Here is an 18,967-nt window from a genome sequence, read left to right on the forward strand (position 1 = left end):
CCTTTGTGAGTGCAGAGCATGGGTAGCGGTAAGAAACGAGGCTGCGCTCCAGTGAAACTCATTTACAAAGCAGGCCGTGGATTGATTTGTCCTGTGGGCTTCAGATTGCCAGCCCCTGTTCTAGATGAATTTTTGAGTCATTTTGTCAGGTCTTTCCCTACTCTTTCCTCCTTCACATATACACAGAAGTGTTTGTGTGTGAGAGTATATTGTGTGTGTGCATGTATATACACACACACTCATACTTTTCACGTATATATGTGTATATATTACATCTTTATACACATTACAGAATATATGGGAAGCAAGAGGAATTTGATTAAAATGACATCATACTAAACAATGACATGGGAGAAAGGTGACATGTTTATAAAATAGGGTCTTCTCGTTGGACAGCATCAAGCACTCCTTCATGTCTGTCACCAAAATTGTATGGTTCTTGCATCTAGGTCCTGCCAATTTCTGGTTCATTTAATCTTTGCATTGTTTTTCATTGTAGTTCTCCCTGTGACTGGGATCTGTGTTGGGGATCCCATGGCCCCCCACCTGTTCTCTGATTCACTAGGACGATCATGGGACTCGGGTAGTTGTACTCAGGGGAAAGACCCATCAGGCTGGTCTGAGGAATCTGTGTTTCCAGGTTCCCAACTGGCTGCGTCCCAGCAGGAGGGCTCTCCCGGAAGGTGTTGCTTCCTCACCCACCGAAATGCAGCACTGTAATTATTGTCTCCACTGGTAGCTTTCATCTCACCTCCAGATAGTTTTCTCTCATTGTGTCCAGAATGTGCTTTGCACTCATGGGAGAAGGTGATGGAGTACAGGGTGCCTGCAGAGCACAGGCTTACTGTACTGACCTCGGCCCCAGAATTCGATCCCAGAGATTGAAGCCTTGGGAGTGGCTTCTCTCCCTGCTTCTTTATGGGAAGTCTTCTCTGTAGTGAATCACTAGAAGTGTTCATCTCCCTTGGTTCATTCAAATCAAAGAAACTCCTTCATTGCAAAGTGAAGAATCTTGTAAAGCCTATGTACTATGGGTGGTAAATCTCAAACCCTTCCTAAAACAGCTTAAAACAACCTTTTGGAGAAGGCTGGTTTTCTTTGTAGTTTGACCCTGCCTTTACCAAAAAGGCTAAAGGAAATAAAGCTGCTTCTGCAGCTGGGATTTAGAAATAAGCTCCCACACATCGGCCTTGGTTGACCAGGGAGTGCCCACACTCCCTGCTGATTCTGTAACTTTCTCACTCTTCTCTCAATTACCTTTTTTTTTTTCCTTCCAGACCTCTGGCCTCCAGCCTCCTAAGAGGCTAAGGGGCTGGAATTTTAATTGTTAGATAAATTTCATCAGTGAAGGGCACTACCTTGCCTTCTGTGAGCGAGGCACTTTGAATGCAAACAGAACTGAGTTCATTACCGTAGGTCTGACTGTGATGTTAAGTGACTTGTGTGAGAGCCTCCTTCCCAGGCTATTTTGGCAGGTGGGTTGTAGCAAAGGAATGAAGCAAAGAGGCTCTGAGCCCCCTTGAGATGAACTCCCGATGATCCAAGGTTCCAGGTCCGTGCCTCCAGTAGGTCAGAGAGACTCCTTCCCAGTCAAAGGCTTACCAGGATCTGAATGAAAGCCCCCAAGTCTTTAGCTTTCCAGACTGCCTTCTCCTGCCTTGTCTCAGGATTATGTTAATCTTTTCAAGTTTCACATCCTTCTGTCTCCCCCTAGGATGTTTCTCACCCTTCCGGCCAGTCCTTTTGATCTTCACACTTTAACAGGGACTGTCTTGGCTCCCCGTTACTCTATTTCAGACATCCTTTGGCCCCTTTTATTTATATTCATGTTTGTATTTTAGACACACTTCTGCCAAAAGCAGGCACAGGTGTACTGCATTGTATGTAAAACAGGGATCCAGCCCACTGAAGGACACGGCTAAGGCCTCTTCACGTGAATATGTTATGGCCTTACAGGACCTTTAAGATGTAGGTATAGTCATGAATTGGAGGGGGCTGTGCTTGAAGAATGTTGCAGCCTAGATTCCGTGTTCTCCATAAACCTGGGCCACCCTTCTCTCCCTTCCTACCACTTTGTTACCTGGCCATTTACCCATAGGCACTCAGGAAACAGCGTTTAATTTTGATATTAGCCCCAACAAAACATAATTAGGAAGGCAGGGCAGCTCTAGAAACACCATCTATTTCCTGCATTACCGACCTCTCTCCTCCCTTTCTCCCACTGTTACAAATCATCCAAACCACCCTTCCTTTGCATTAAACGGAATAATTGAAGAGTATTCCAAATCATTAGGGTTCAGAGACCTTGCCAAGGTGCTTCTACAGCATTTAAACACGGACTCTGAGTGGTTCCTTGATTCCGGTGGGAAAAAAAAGAAGCTCCATCCATTGTGTGCTTCCTCTCCCAGTGGGGATGGCGTGCGCCTAGTGCCAGCTCCTGCACGTGACCTCTCCGTAACAGAACGTCCCTTGGATCTGTTTCAGAGTTCCCTGAAAAGAAGAGGCAGCCGGGAAACGTACAAAGAAAAGAAAACCTTTAACCAGGTAAGCAGAGGTAGCATTCTAATGTTACACCTCCTCAAGGGGCCGTCGTCTCATTTTGAATTGTCTCAAAAGCGTGAGAACGTTGCCTTTAAAATATTCAAAGAAACATTACCTGCCAAAAAATTTGGACTCCCTCAAAACCTCCGTGGGGTGAGAATGTTCTTTCTAAATCACCAACTCCTCCTTTTTGTTTCTCACACTGATAAGCTGGTGACTTCTTCAAGAAAGACAAGAACAGACTGGCTCTGTGCAAAACATAACTTGGTGTCGTTCAGGGCTCTCTGGCCCCACTCACAACTGGTCAAACGTATTTTAGCCGTCAAAGCCATTCACACAGTAAAATAGGTCAGCTACTGTATGTAGTGTTGGGTCATTCGTTCATAAGGCATTGTTTTGAGCATTGGGTTTTTTGTTTGTTTGATTTGGGAGGGTTTGGGGGGGGTTGTTTTGTTTTGTTTTTAATATGTAAGCTGAATAGTATCTTAAACTGTCCTAACTGAAAGTTCTCGCCAGAAGATGGTAAAAACATAGCCCTTTCTGTGTACACGGTTTGTGTTGCAGAACTTTCTGAGCTCTTCTGAACACATGCTTTACTGCATTCCTCTCTTCATTTTTTGAAAAAAATAAATGCCGCCAGAGAACAAAGGCATTAGTGGGGTATTGGCTCCCCAAGCTCTCAGAGCAAGTAGTAATTAGAGAGACGGAAGAAGTTCGGGTAACAGAGCTCCGCTGACCAGCCCTGTGAACTCCACTCTCAATCCCCTTTGGTTTTGCCATTATCCAAACTCACTGATGCCCAGAATATCCTTTACAAGGACTGGGCCATGTGAACAGCAGGAATGCCAAAGATTAACCTTTCTCTTCTGCCCTCTCTCCTCCCCTGATCTCACTTTGGCATCCACTGATAACAGGAAAATTAAAATCCATCCCTGGCTCTTGAGCCAGGAAGATCTCCCTGAAAAGGGTAACAGCTTCCCCGTTAGGGAACATAGCACTACCTTTGCCTGTGGGTCACTCAGGCTGTGAACAGCCGTCACTGCCCCTCAGGAGTGTCTGAGAAATATTCCGGGCACTGGGAAGACGTTATGTTCCCCCTCTACCCGCGGTACCATTGAGAAAGGAGTTTCTGTCCAGCAGAGCGGTGGAACCGAGCGCCTTGGAAACTGCAGGTCTGCAACCAAAACTCAAAGGAAATCGGCACCCCGGCGCAAGGTAGGAATGCGAGTAGTCAGCGCTTGGGGTGCTGGCTAGACATCAGACTTGCAAGCCAAAGAATATATACCCAGAGCGATATATTTTTGTTGCTTGACAAGGCCTCTCCGCTGGTGGTGGTGGTGGTGGTGGTGGTGGTGGTGTGTGTGTCTTCCCCTCTGTTCCGTGCTTGCCTTCTCTGCCTGCCACAGGACCCGTGTCGTGTGGAAAGTTTGGACCTTCTGCTCTCATACTGCGTTCCTGGAGCTATCTGATGATCTCTTGAAACCAGAGCTTGATATCCTTCAGCTTAGGACTGAGCCTAGACCCCTCCCCCGGAATTTTGTCAGAGTTTTAGAAAGTGTAGGGTTATAAGATAAGATGGGCAACCCAGCCTCCTGCTGCTCTAGCTGAGGCTGTAATTCCCCATCATATGAGAAGGAGCAGCTCCCTGCTCCCAGAAGAGGCGGAGCCCGGCTCCCTGGTCCCTCCCCATCCCCCACACAGGCCCCAGCAGGACTTGGACACAGCCGCCTGGACCAGAATGAGCAAGTCTGACCCTTTTGCTAAATACACACCGTCCCTTGGCTTCAGAGATTGTCTTTCTTTGGAAAACTGCTTTAGCATTGGTAGAGGCCTGGTAGCGCATGGGCGTTGAGTAGAAACAACAGCATGCTCTAATCATGTTAGAGTTCTTGGTGTGTGTGTAGTTGCTGTCTTTAAGAAACAAGAAGATTTTTTGGATACTTTATCAATCAGGTAATCTACCAATCAGACCGTCCTTAGGGTATGTCATAGACTCTTGCTTCTTTAACTGGGGTCTAATTTCAAGAAGGAGGGGAATGGTTCTGATTTTAGTCAGATTTGTGGGGCATTAGGGGCAGAGGAAAGGGATTGTGAGGTTTAAGGTTTCCGGAAATCAAGGTGATGTGAGGGCCCTTTGGAATTTTCTACCCTAAACAGTTAGAGTTGAGCATTTCAGAACCCTTGGGGAACGCCTGGGTTATGCTGACCTCTCAGAGATCCTACCCCTTGCCTCAATTTCTCAATTCAACTTTGACGGGAAGACCCTCAGGGAGGATCACCTGAGACTCCCAGATTATTTTGGTCTGAGGCAAAAACTTCCTGAGCCATGCAGGTCACATTGCTCCTGGTCCACGCATTTCCCGCCTGGCCTCCACCATCTTGAGGCCTCACCAGCTGCAGGTTTCCATGAAAGTGGGGTCAGGGCATGGGTCACAGCAGGGGGTCTTGCCCATACTTAGGTCTGCCCAGGTTTGACATGGGCAGATGGTGGGGTTCCCTTGGGGCTGGCAACATTCTCTTCCATGGTATCAGCTGCTGTTTTCAGGCACAAAGGTGAATTTCTCTGGTTCAAGGTGGAGACAGGATCATTTAGGGACTAAGGACACACGCTGGCTATCAAGTTAATGCTGGGGCTGGGGATATTGCAATATCTTCCTATCCTAGGCTTTTACTCCCAGACTAATCCATTTACAAAGTGTCAACCATCTGTCTGTCTCCACTGGTATGTGTGTTTGCTTATTAAAACTCCATTCCTTCATGTGAACCGCAGAGACCTCTCTGTGTATTTGGATGTACAGATTTCTTACAAATCTATGTTCATCAATAATCGAAAGGGTGCTTTTGATCTACTTTAAAAAATTGTAAGAAGCTGGGGTCATTTACAAGTAACATGCTCATTTCTGGTACAGAGTAGATTCTCTATTCACTGAAAGAATGAATGAATCAACAAATCAGCACACTTTTACCCTTAGTATTAGGATAAAAACAATGTCTTTTACAGCCCATGGGTTCTATGTAGGCCCTTTAAAGTATCTCTCATTACCCCAGCAATGATGATAATCCGTGTTGCTCAGTATAAGTGGGCAGACAGCTTTATTTCCAATTGGTCACGAAAACCCTTTTTATGTCTGCTTAACCAAAAACAAACCAAATCCTTAGTGTATTGGGTTCTTAGAACACAGACAATACTCTCCTCTCAGTGACATTTGTATCATTCTCCTAATGCACAAAGAAAACAAAAAACCAGAGTTACTGGCTCCTTTCTCCAGTATTAATTACTTTCCAGACAAAGGGGAAAGTTAATTTCAGTGTGCTAGAATGTAGAGATTTACCATGTATAATTTGTGCAGTACATTTGACCTTCACAATGACCTTGTCATTGAGTGAGGATCTTGCTCTAGGCATGATGAAACCAATTGACCAGGGCTCTGTGATCAGCCTACGGTGTCATGGACAGAAGGGCCACAAATGGAACCCCCTTCTGGCAGGACTGATTTACCCTCTGCTCAGAGGGCGGCAGGGAGAGCCTGTCCTCTCCAAAGACGTACAGGTAGCACCAGGGCCTGCTTTCCATATGGCTCCCAGATTGGCCTTAGATTTTTCCTGAGTCTTCCATGTCACGTCAGTTTTTTTTTTTCCTTCCAGGATCTTGGGGTGCAGGAGGAGGGACCTGGGGAGGGGAGAAGGAAGACAATTAGGAGACACCAATGTGGGCATTTCTGTATCTTGCTGTCTAATAGTGAGTGTGTGGCAAAAACATGGCAGAGAAGGAGTGTGCAAGCTGCAGCTAACTCCACTAGACCATTCGAGCACCAAACAATGATCTAAAAGTTCATTCTCCCACAGAGGACTGACTTCTTCCGGAAATTGGTTTGATGACCCTCCCTACCTTGGGGTGGATGGAATATGACTACCCTGGACCATGTTGTTGAGTCTCTCGGGGGTGATGGGGAAGCCTTTGCCCCCATGGCAGTCTTTTGAAACTTATATAGCCAAAGGGGAATGATTCAGGAAATTCATCATTTTTCCATTCCCTGAATGGGACTAGTTAAACATTTGTGCAGGCCCGTATCAGAGCTCATGTGGTTTGAGGCACTGAGATCTGGACTGGGAAGGCACAGCCAACTTTCCAAATGGTTTGCAATGTTCCTTCTAGATCTCAGCCACACAGTGAGGGCTTTTAGCAGCAGAGAGTCAGCTTCGGAGACCCTCCAGAATCTTCTACCAGTGAGAACCACTTCTCCAGTTTTGGACCACTTAACTCCGCCCTTGAATTTCTGAGTTTAATTTCCTGCTGTGTTACAGCAAGTAAAGGGAGCGGAACAGAATAAAGGTTCTGACGTAGCCCTGGCCTGGTGAAAGGTTGTGAGTAACCCAGGTGTTAGGTCTGCAATAACAATTCACCCCAGCCATGTGGTACTTGCTCCATGCCTTGACCTCAAAGCCGCCTCACTGTTATCCGGTGTTCTCATCCTTCTGTCATCCTTGTGATATGTTGGGGAGACCGGAGCAGGAGTAGAACTGAATTGCCAAGTCTCAGGGTCTCAGCAAATCTGTAGCATGCCGGGCTCTGATTGGGGCCCCTCCGTCCTGGTAATACCTGTGGATTTCCGGCCACTGTAGATGAGGGAGGTCCACAGTGTGGAGGAAGTGAGTGGCGACAGGTGGAAGTAGCTACCGAAGCCTGTCTGCGACATCCAGCCTCTTTCACCGGTGCCTGAGATAGTTGGATTGGACCCACACAATACGGATGAATCTCTGCGTTGCTAACAGACACTGGGTTTCATTTCATTTTATGTCCTCTTCACTCATCACCTGTACGATGGATGCCATATGCATGTTTTTCCCAAATTAATCGTTTGGTTTCTTTGGTTTCTATGAGAAAGCAACAGACCGAAGGCCTTTGCGGTGTCCCCTACGTGAAGGCCTGGGCTCACCTTGGCTTTGTCTTGGCTCCTTCTACCTGTAACTCGACGCACTGACAGAAAGATGGTTGTTTTGTGTTTGTGTGCGTGTTGGGGGCGAGGTGTGAGGGAAATCATCAAAAACACGAACATTTGGTATTTTCAAATAACCCTTCTCTCGGGCTGTTCTCTCCTGGCAGGATGACAGTGCCGATTTGAAGTGCCAGCTTCAGTTTGCCAAAGAGGAAAGCTCCCTGATGCGTAAAAAGATGGCCAAGCTGGGGAGGGAGAAGGATGAGCTGGAACAGGAGCTTCAGAAGTACAAGGCCATCTACGGTGACGTGGACAGCCCTCTTCCGACGGGGGAAGCGGGTGGGCCGCCCAGTACCAGGGAGGCCGAGCTGAAGCTGCGGCTCAAGCTGGTTGAGGAAGAAGCAAACATCTTAGGCCGCAAGATTGTGGAGCTGGAGGTGGAGAACCGAGGCCTCAAAGCAGAGATGGAGGACATGCGAGTCCAGTATGAGCGAGAGGGAGCTGGCCGGGACCACATCCCAAGCATTCCTACCTCACCCTTCGGTGACTCCCTGGAGTCCTCGACCGAGCTCCGCCGGCACCTGCAGTTTGTGGAGGAGGAAGCGGAGCTGCTCCGGAGGTCCATATCTGAGATCGAAGACCACAACCGGCAGCTGACCCACGAGCTGAGCAAGTTCAAGTTTGAGCCTCGGCCAGAGCCTGGGTGGCTGGCAGATGGCTCGGGCAAGGGCGTGGGCAGTGGGGCGCCCCTGCAGGAGGAGCTGAAGTCAGCCCGGCTGCAGATCAACGAGCTGAGTGGGAAGGTGCTGAAGCTACAGTACGAGAACCGGGTGCTGCTGTCCAATGTGCAGCGTTACGACCTGGCCGCCCATCTGGGCCTGCGCGCCCCAAGCCCCCGGGACAGTGACGCTGACAGTGACCAGGGCAAGAAGGAGAGTGACGGAGAGGAAGGCCGCCAGCCCCAGCCCAAACGGGAGGGCCCTATTGGCGGTGAGAGCGACTCAGAGGAGATGTGCGAGAAGACATCGGGCTTCGGCAGCGGGAAGCCGTCGGAAGCGAGCGAGCTGTGTCCGGCCGAGCTCCTGCGGGCCAGGGAGGACACCGAGTGCCTGGCCAGCATAAAGCACGAGGCTGAGCGCCTCGAGCGGACCGTGGAACGCCTCATCACAGACACGGCTGACTTCGGGGACGACGTGGGGCTGCAGGGCGGTGGCGAGGCCTCGCCAGGGTCTGGCGTCCAGGGAGCAGGGGAGACGGCTGAGGGGGGCAAGAAGGAACCCCCGCTGCTGGGGACCATCAACTCGAGGATGAAGGCTTTCAGGAAAGAGCTTCAGGCCTTCCTGGAGCAGGTGAACCGGATGGGGGATGGCCTGAGGGAGCGCCTGGAGGGCCTGTCCCCCCTGCCCCACCTCACGGAGTCTTCCAGCTTCCTCTCCACTGTGACCTCTGTGTCCCGGGACTCCCCCGTCGGGAACCTGGGGAAGGAGCTGGTCCCGGACCTGCAGGTAAGGGGGCTCCTGGTTCTGCCTCCCTGCTCCGTTTTGCTCTTCCTCCTTCTCGCTGGCATTGCTGCACTTGAACTCATTCTGCTCACGGCTGCTTGGTTATGATTTCAAACCTGCATTGTACTAAAGCCTCAAGTGTCAACCAAATCCTTTCTATTGGCTGGGTTTCTTTCTTCCTTTTTTTTTGTTGTTTTCTTTTATTTTTTTGTTTCTTTTTCCTTCCCCACCCCCGCCCCCTGCTCCTTTTTTTTTTTTAAACTGCACCGCTGCTCTTGGCTTAGAGGCCCTCCCTCATGACAGAAGGCTCACCCCAATGGAAGCGATAGGGGTCGACGCAGTCTGTCCTTTCTCCTTTTTTTGGTGTCTCAAACAACCAGCTGTCCAGCTGTCCCGATGAAGAAGCAGAAGAGTTTAAAAACAAAGTACAAACTCATTTCACAGTCAGGACACTTAGCAGACTCGCTCGGGAGCGCTTGCATCCCTGCTTGGGTGGATTGCCGGAGGGACACAGTATGGTTCCGCAAGGCCCTAGGCAGCCAGGCCCACCCACTCCTACTGGAAGATGAGCCCGAGTGGGGAGAGGAGCCGGCCCCCCGGGAGAAGGATGGTTCTGATGGAGGAAGTCACAGCCCTCCCTGAGCCGAGGGTGCGGGCGGAGCCGAGTGCCTTCCAAGGACTGCTTTCCTATGCATCACCCTTGGGTGCATGACCCAGCTGCCACCTGGATTATGGCTTTTGCTGCTCGACTACAAGCGAGGAAGGAGGAGCCTTGTTTCCGTATCCTTCGTGGGTGTGTGCTTGCAGTGGAGTCTGATTCACGCATCCCCCTCGCATGCGCCCCATAACCAGTGTTCTGCCTTCTTCCCCTCTCTGTGCCTCGTTTTGCTTTTCAGATCTCTCAAGCATCGTTTTGCGCATCCTCATTTTGGCTCTGTCGTCACTCTTGTATGCCGCTGTGTCCGTTCATGCTTTTCCTGGTCCGGTGGTGGTTTCAGTTGTCTGCCTTACCCATTTTTGTTTTCTTGACCCCCACTCCCTGCGTAACCCCCCCACCACGCCCTCATCCTTTGTTGTTTATTTAAAATTCAAAACAAAGCGAAACAAAACCAAATCCCTCCCATGCACCTAACAGTCCAAACTGAGAGGTCAGCCGGAGTGGCAGCCGGGTCAGGAGCGTGGGGAAGAGCCGGATCAGCTGCACCGCCGGGCCGACGGGGACGCCGGGAGCTGCCGGCAGGCAGGCCAGAGCTACTTCAGTCTAGAGGTCAGCACCCCACATCCCCCCACCCTTCCTTTTGCTGTGTGGCTGGCCGTGTGTTGTTTCCTCCCTGGGTCCGAGGCCCTTAGGGGACATGGTGGGTGGAGATGGAACTAATGGGACTTCACTGGACTCAAACCATTGCATGCGACGGGGATGGGAGGGTCTGCACAGGGCCCGCACCCCTGTCAGACAGCCGTCGTCCCACCCGTGGGCGCCGGGAGCTGTAGCAAAACGTAGGAGACTGATTGGTGAGTGTTCTATAGCTTTGTGTCAAACAGTAAAGAAAGCAGGTATGAACACCGAGCACTGTCTTTGCTGGTCTGGAGGAAACTGTCCTTCCCTGTGTCTCATGTGGCCTGTCCTGTAGTTTCTGGTGATAGTGCTCCAGCAGAATCAGGGAGAGTGCTCCCCGACTGGGGGCTCCTCAGCAGGCTCTGTCGCCATAGAAACTTCTTGTCAGCAAAGCTCCCAGCCACTGTAGATGCTCCATCGTGTGAAACAGTTGTCAGCAGTCCTGTTGGTGGAAACTCTTCCTGGCAAGTAATTCCACCCAGGACAGAGAGACAGGTGTCCCCACAGAATGGATCGCTGGCTCCAAGACTGCTGGTCAGGGCGGATGATGGCAGGAATAGAGCACCCTGTCGCAGGTTAGGAAAGGTCTAGCCGAAGAGTCTTCCTTCACCATTCCCAGTAAAGATACTGCTGCCCAGCTCTAAGGCATCCCGGTGACTCTCAAACAGCAGGGGTGATAAAGACAGGGGACACACTCCTGGAAGCACATGGAAGCTCACTCAGCAAAAAAGCCAGGCATTTGACTGGGAAGTGATGCTCACGGAGGCACTTAGGGTGGGGCTGCACCTGTGTCCAAGCTCCACTGGCAGCCAGGGCCTGGGTTAGCTGCGGGTCCTGCTGTCACGGGTCAGCGAGAGGGGCTGCTGGCCTACCCAGACCTGAACTCACGTGTCTCTGGTCTGGGCTTTTCCCTTGTCCTGTAAGAGAGTACGTCACATCTCTACCCTCATGGATTTGGGCATGCGGTAACATTTAATCTGCCCTTGAAAGGCTTACATAAGGACAAAACAGGTTTCAGAAACATCCTGGGTAGTCCCTCCATCCTTACGTTATCCGGCAGAGGCCAGCCTCACCCAAGAAGGCGGCAACCGCGTCCTTGCCCCAAAGGGAAGGCTGTAGCCGCGGATCACACAGAGGTGTGACAGGGAGACATTGCACACACTGAGGACCGAGCACACATCAGGGCCAAGCTCCCCGAAAGCCAGCAGAAGCCCAGTGTGCTGTGTGCAGCCACCATGGGCGGTTGCAGGCTACCCTGGGCTTTCCCAGCTGGAAGAGTGAGCATTTGTAATTTTAAAAAATGTTTTCTGGATGCCATCTTTGGGCCTAGAATTGGACATACCTCATAGCATATCACTTTTAGTGTGTTCCCATTCCAAAATTGCAGGTAAGATGTTCCTAGGAGTTATACCAAATGTGAAACTGAACACCACATATTCGGGAGTTTCTCCAAATACAGATTTAGTGGTTGGTGTGTTTTAGAGCTCTGACCCCTTCACAGTGAGCCCCCCGATCAGCCTGTGCCCCACACAGGGGTCTTCATCAGAGAATGCAGCTTGCCTGGGCAGTAGCAACCTCACAGTTGTGTACCTTTCAAAAGAATGCAATGATTCTGAACCCTCAGGAAGACACATTTCCTAGTCTGCAGTTAACACCGTACCACTAGCTCTTTCTAGCAGGGAGGACACACAGTGCTGGAATCCAGTCTGGCATGCACATCAGGATCCCTGGGCTCGAGCCCAGCTTTGTCCGTTACAAGCTCTTTCTCAGGCAAGCCTCAGCCTGTTGTTTTCCCATCTGCGAAATGGGAGGAGAAAGACTGTTCTACCTGCCTCACGTGATTGTATGTGGGTGATTCTCAGAGCCGTTGAGCTGAGAGAGTACCCTGAAAAGCACTGAATGCTGTGTAAAGGTGAAGTGTGGCTGATAATAAAGAGGGAAGTGTGTCCTGCCACTGAGGATGGCCCGGTGGCAGGGGGTGTCACAGCTGCCCTAGTTGTGGTTCCAACGTCCTCTGCCCCCCTTGGCACAGATTTTTTACTGGCTGCTTCCCAATGAAGCTCTGGCTGAACACAGCAACCCCTTCTCTCTGATCCCTGTCTGAGGAGAACTGCAGCTTCCTTCCCGCTTATTATTCAAGGCATGTCACATGCCACCTTGCTTAGTTGAACTCTGATGAAGTGTTGTTTAATACCCGGGCGTGGAGAAGCTTCCCCGTTGTCTGCCACACACACACATGGCATTGTGTAGCTTTGGAAACCGGTGGCTGCGAAGAGAGGAAGATACTTTGTTGAATCAAGCTGAGTGTTGTGCGAAATAAATAAACGTAGATTAGCGGAGTTAGGTGGGTTCACACGGTGACTTAGGACCCCTGCACCATTCAGCTCCCAAGGGGATGTCAGGTCTTCAGGCTAATGCCCTCATTTTGTGCCTGAGAAAATCGAGGTCTGAGAGTGAGGCGGCTTACGAGCAAGGCCCTGGGTGTTTGGTGCTCAAGGGTGGGGGTGGGGGGTTCCCGAACAGCTTCCTCAGGCCTGGTTCAGCCCTCTCCCCACCCTTTGCTGCTCAGAAAGAGGTCCATCTCCTCTGGGAGATGTTCCAAAACAGCTCGCTCGGGTGACTGACTGCATACCCAGCTCTCTCACCGTGCATGGTATGTTGCTTCCTTTACACATCTGTCCGGTTTTGTTTAATTTTATAAATTTTGGTGAGAAAGTGAAAAAGCTCATCGTGAAAGGCAAGGTCCAGAAGGGGAAATAGTGTTAAGCAGGACTTAAACATCCTTTGTTCTGACTTTATTCACTAAGGCATTTCAGACAGAAAATTCTGTTATATGTGCAAGCACATTATGTTTGTTTGAAAATATTTTTTTAAAGACAAAACATAGTCTGTGACCATTTTGATAGCTCCGTTGTTTTTCTTTTTATGAAAGGGGCCCAAAAGAGACCGCTGTAGAGTCAGGGTGTTGAGGGAGCAGCTCTGTCCCTGGGGTGGATGTCTCCCAAACAGACTGCTTAGTTTGGTCTTCAAATATGACATTGGGTTGAAGAATTGTACAGTGGACAGTGCTAGATGTAGAACTCTTAGAAGCCTTCTAATGAAAAATCCCCCAATCCATTGCCCACAACCTCTTTCCCGTGAGGCTATCATGAAAACAGTACACAGAGCTCCTGTCCGGGAGCAGGGCAGCCCAACCCACCCAAGAGCTTCTCTCGGTGAAGACTCACGCAGGCCACGTGACAGTGCAGGGACCCACCGCAAGTGCAGAAAAGGCAAATCGGACACTTTCGTCTACAACGAGGCCAAGACCAAAGCTGGTGTGCCTGGAGGAGTGTTCTCACTTCCTCTTACATTGCCTTTGAAATTACTGTCTGTGCAAGCTGATTACCTCTATCCAGGTGTGAATTTCCTTTAGCTCTGCCCTTAGTTCTTCGAGGTGGAGAGCTGATCAGATGCCTGCTATCAATAGCTTAAAAGGGGGGAGGGAGAACTTTCTGTATTTAAGCTGAAGTTTTTTTTTAAAGGATCCATTTCTCAAGTCCCATTTATGAAATGCCTTCTACGTTACTTGCCTTGTAGATTTTCGTATTTGGGGTTGGAGGAGGGAAGATGTATCCTTATTTGGAGATTTGGGTATTTGGGCCAGGTTAAACCACGACTACCAGTACTAGCACCAGTAGCAGCAGCAACACCAAGAAGGAGAAAAAGAAAAACCATATTCTTGCACTGTTGCATTTCATGAGATGACAAGTCTGCTATTAGGTGACAACTAATAGAAGGCCTGGCTCGTAGATGAGGCACACACTAATCTTAGGAAGGGATGGAGACATCCACATCCAGCACTCTTAAAACGATCACAGGCAGAGAAAGCTGAAGTCAGAGCCCACTAATACCCACTAACCTATTAATGCAGGCACACCAAACCTCACAGCTCAGAAGGACAGATATTCCTGGTACCTATTCATCTCAGTACATGTTAGCTGGCTTCTCCCGCCGTGCACCAGATTTCTTCCCTGACTTTGCTCCCTGTGCCTCCCGACAAACCTGCTGAGAGATGCCCACTTGTTAAGAGAGAACATATAGAATATGCAGCTTGGAATGTGTGGGCGCCTTAAAAATAGTTCTGAATGAGAAGCGGCCAGTCATGGGCATGGGTCACATTTCAGATATAAATGAAACCAAGCCTGTGGCCCAGAGGATTGAGTTTCTAGAGCAGGAATCTCAAAAGAACTCTTTCCCCAGCTCCTCCTTTGATCCCTTAATCAACGACACACATGAAGCACTTGTGACCCCTTATGTCCCAGCTGTGAAATGGCAGCCGCGGTGGATAAAATGATGTGGGCTTTTATGCCAAGGGTATGCACACTTGTGTTGACCTCATCTATGGCTTTCAGAAGGAGCAGTAACAAAACTGACTAGAACAAAATGGAACTCACTGGAAAATGAAGTCTTGGTGATAGAGGTGGAATAGAGTCCTGATATTTAAGTAGCATTGCTAGTGTTAAAGTCTCTATAATGAGAAGCATTCCTTTTTTTTTTTTTTGGCTTCAAGATAATGCAAGTATCTTCCAAAGTGTGGGAAGTGACTTATAAGCCACTTTTTCTAAATGAGGGAAATGAGCAGTATCCATTGGTGTGGACTCAACCACGTGGGGGAAAACATGGGCAGCGGGTTTCAGAACACTGTCAGGGAAGGTAGATGTGATGTCAAGGTGTCTCCACAGCCCTGGGACCAAGTGAGGATGGTATTTGTTTCAATAGCCTGCCTTCACAAAGAGCTCAAGATGAATTTGTTTGATGTATAATCAGAACCTCACGTAAGTGGGCAAAGGATGAGTTTTAGAATGACCATTTTGGGAACTGGGTGATGAAGTATGTATTTTCTAGAGATCTAGGTGTTATGTGAACACTTCCTCCAAATGTATGTGGCTGGTTGCAGTCGTGTGACAGCAGCATAATTCTGAACTGAAACTTTGACCAGAGCACGTTTTTATTTTGTTTTTTGTAATGTTGGAGTGACAGCACCCAGCTAGGAACAGTTACCTGTCTGTAGGAGTTTTAATATTCCATTAGCAAAAGTGGACAGTAAAGAAAAATAAAACTTCTAATAGATGAGGAGTAAGAGTTTCCGTTGTGGACCAGTCTCCACACGTGACACGGAGCTACTATAGGTGAATCAGATGCCCCAGATGAACAGTTTCATAGGACATCACGGGTCGTTTTCTGTGACCCTTCAAAGATGTGGCTCTGACAGAGGGACACATTTTTACCCACACAGTGCTGAAGTGTGAGGCTCGTACATTTGTTTGAAATAAAAACAGCATAGGGGCACCTGGTTGGCTCAGTTGGTTAAGTGTCCGACTCTTGTTTTCTGCTCAGGTCATAATCACACAGTCTGAGTTCAAGCCCTGCATTGGGCTCTGTGCTGACAGTGTGGAGCCTGCACGGGATTCTCTCTCCCTCTCTCTCTGCCCCTTCTCTACTCACTCACTCTCTCTCTCACCCAAAGATAAATAAGCAAAAAAATAAAATAAAAAATAAAAACAGTTACATTATTTATTAAGATTAAAACCAAACTACCTAGTTTGGTTCATATTATAGAAACTAAATTAACAGATAACTTGATTTTCTTAAAAGATAGGCTTGATTGGGATACCTGTTTCAACATCTAATGATCTTGAACTTCGGGCTAGTATCAGGTGTATTGAAACATGGAGGATATTTATGTTTTAAATGTAAAAAAAAGTAAAGCTGGGAGGAGAGTAGCCTGGGTCACCTGAAAACACTCCTGTGCAGAAATACCTAAACTGCCAGAAGGGATACCTCATGAGGGCAGGGATAGGGGGCAGCTTTATTTACTCCTAAATCTCCAGTACTCCCTAAATCCTTATTTATTCTCCTAAATCCTTAGTCAGTTAAGCGTCTGACTTTGGCTCAGGTCATAATCTCACCATCTGTGAGTTTGAGTCCCACGTCAGGCACCAGACGACTTGCACATTGTTCTGTCACTCTTACTCCTCTGACTTACACAGACTTCCGTGGAAGAAATCCATGTGTGACATCCAGGCAGCAAAACCTTCAGTCCACAGTCCAACCGCCGACAACGTGCGACAACTCCTGCTGAGAGCTCAGAGCCAGGAGTCTGCTTCCGATTCTGTGTCTCCCTCCCTCTCTGCTCCTCTCTTGCTCATGCTCTCTCTCTCAAGAATAAATAAACATTAAAAAAAAATTTAAGTGCTATATAAAGTATAAAATGTAGCTGAATTCCCAAGAAATTTGGGTAATCTTCAAGGGTTGGAACTGATTTCAGAAGTAAGCATCAGGGCAGTATCTGGCTTTTTTGGTAAGTGGGTTAGGGGGATAGTTGCCAGAATTGGTAAGCCAGAGCCTTGAGTCTTAATAGGTGCATGGGAGCAGGGCACAGAGCTTTGGAGCCAACAGAGGCAGAGAAAGCAATGAACCGCGGCTCCCAAGGGCAGCACATTGTGTAAAGCTCAACTGGAGAGACATCTGCCTGCTGGTAGAGGGAAGCTTATGGACCAGCATGAAATCTCCCTCATGTAACCGTAATAAGAGTCAGCCTCACCAAGATCAGGCTTTGAACTGATTGTCCCCTGGTGGCCTAGGAATCCCCAAGGAAAGGAGAGTTTCTGTTCCATTGCTGGCTTCTGCACACACAGACCCCATCTGGGGGCACATGGTCAACCCAGGTTACATACAAGATCAGAGCTAACCCCCCACTGATTTTAACTGTTTCCTTCTCTAAAAAATACATTTTATTTCAAAAATTATAGTTGATTTCTCTATCATTGCCATTTGAACACAAAAGATAGGCTGTGCCAGGAGGGAGACATTACCAATAAGCATGAAAAAAAGATTCCTATGATTTAAAAAAGTTTTTTTAATGTTATTTATTTTTGAGACAGAGTATGAGCAGGGGAGGGGCAGAGAGAGAGGGAGACACAGAATTGGAAGCAGGCTCCAGGCTCTGAGCTAGCTGTCAGCACAGAACCTGATGCAGGGCTCGAACTCATTAACGTCAGATCATGACCTGAGCCAAAGCCAGGCACTTAACTGACTGAGCCACCCAGGCGCCCCTCCTGTGGCTATTTTTAACCTAAAATGTAATAAGCAGATCTTTGTATAGTTCCTCTTAGGCACCATGTGCGATTGAGAAGACGGAGACCATGTTTCTGGGCGTCCCACCCAGTGATCTTGACTGTCCAGCCTTCGACCACCCAAGAAAGAGCAAGGCTTTCTGGACTGAGCAGGAAAATATCTACTAAGAAAGCATCTGAGCAAATTAATTATGCAGCTTAGAATGAACCAGGGCAGTGAATCTACAAGACCGACTCATGTGAGTTGGTCGCGTTTGACTCGATCGTAGTTGCCAGCTCTGACCACCCTGGCATTTTGAAAACCTGGTTGGTGGGTACCGCGGTGGTGGAGGTTGGGTCATGGGCACCACTACACACCCATCTGCTAGGAAAGAGATGAGGGCGGTCAGGCTTTTCCATTGCAGATGACGCAAGAGTCCAGGGCAGATCTCGGGGGAGCTGCCAAAGACTCGCTCCCCCGCTGCAGCGCCCGCACGTGCTGTGTTGCTCCGTGTGTGTCCCCAGTTTGTGCAGATGTCCGTCCTGCGTCTTCACGTCAGGCAGAGTTCTCGCGTCCACTAAACCCCTTCCTTTATCCCACCGATCAGCTCAGGGGCCCCCCTGTTTTACCTGAACAGAGAGTGTCGCTAGAGGAGCTGCAGGGTCAGCTTGCACAAGCGGACAGACTGCATCAAGAGGAGACAGAGAGATTTACAAACAGGATTCGTAAGGTAAATATGTCACGTGATTTCAGCACAACCAGGTCTCTGATGGTGCGGCCCCTGGAGGCAGATGACAGGACATATTTGAATGAAAGCTGCTGTGCACAGGCTCCTGGACTCACTGGGCTGGAGGATCATCCACTGAGCTGCCCCTCAGACATGTCATAAAGACAACTGTCTGCCTTTCTCTTCGAACACTGTATTATTTTACTGTACTTATATTGTGGTCTGTGAGAAGTCCTTCCTAACATTGAATCTATATTTTCCTGTGACCGTAATCAGCAGAGGCAAACCAAATAAGAGCCTTAATGCATCTGGACATGAAAAGTGTGTCCATAACTTTGGTTGTCCTGCAGATTTGTAAGCTTTCTCAATTTGGTAAATTTTCTGATAGAAACTTCAGCAACTCACCCTAAACAGTTGTCTTCAAAAAACTGCCATTATTCGAGCTGTGGCCTTATTAATTCTTCTAACTATTTAAAATAACCTGGCTAATTATCCTTTATCTGTTAAATCCTTTACCAGAGTTGCTAAGAGAAAGAATTTGCAGACAGGGGCACTCATTTCCTAAATAATTAAACTTATTTTTTTGTTTGTTTGTTTATTGCACCAAAAATCACATTCGGGAAGTGAGTCTATCCCTGGAGATACTAATAGCAAAATGGCAGGGTCCCAGGTGTGTCTAGTACTTAGATTCAAGGTGAAGGAGTGTATTGAAGGTGAGCCTACAGAGCTTGTTTGTAAGGGGGTGAGAGGTCATCCAGGCTAGTTCAGAGGGAAAGGGACAGTTTTCCCTAACATATCCTGAGGGCAGAGACGTGAGAAGTGCTTG

General features: G+C 48.6%; 1 protein-coding gene across 11 annotated transcripts in view; it reads left to right on the forward strand.

The window, feature by feature from the left end:
• Positions 1 to 18,967, forward strand: part of MTCL1 (microtubule crosslinking factor 1) — a 122,783-nt gene that overhangs the window by 67,299 nt on the left and 36,517 nt on the right. For 4 of the 11 annotated variants that reach the window (XR_003902389.1, XM_029921518.1, XM_029921523.1 and 1 more), the window contains exons 4-8: positions 2,485 to 2,544; positions 3,679 to 3,756; positions 7,646 to 8,983; positions 10,116 to 10,247; positions 18,022 to 18,144. Coding sequence is in view for 10 of the 11 variants with exons in the window: in XM_029921518.1 (XP_029777378.1) it covers positions 2,485 to 2,544; positions 3,679 to 3,756; positions 7,646 to 8,983; positions 10,116 to 10,247; positions 18,022 to 18,144 (1,731 nt within the window). In the remaining variant the exon portion in view is untranslated. The remainder of the gene's footprint in view (positions 1 to 2,484; positions 2,545 to 3,678; positions 3,757 to 7,645; positions 8,984 to 10,115; positions 10,248 to 18,021; positions 18,145 to 18,967) is intronic. The other 7 variants (XM_029921521.1, XM_029921522.1, XM_029921525.1 and 4 more) reach the window with 5 other exon arrangements.

This window comes from Suricata suricatta, chromosome 14 (genome assembly GCF_006229205.1).
Source record: "Suricata suricatta isolate VVHF042 chromosome 14, meerkat_22Aug2017_6uvM2_HiC, whole genome shotgun sequence".
Classification (NCBI taxonomy): Eukaryota; Metazoa; Chordata; class Mammalia; order Carnivora; family Herpestidae; genus Suricata; species Suricata suricatta.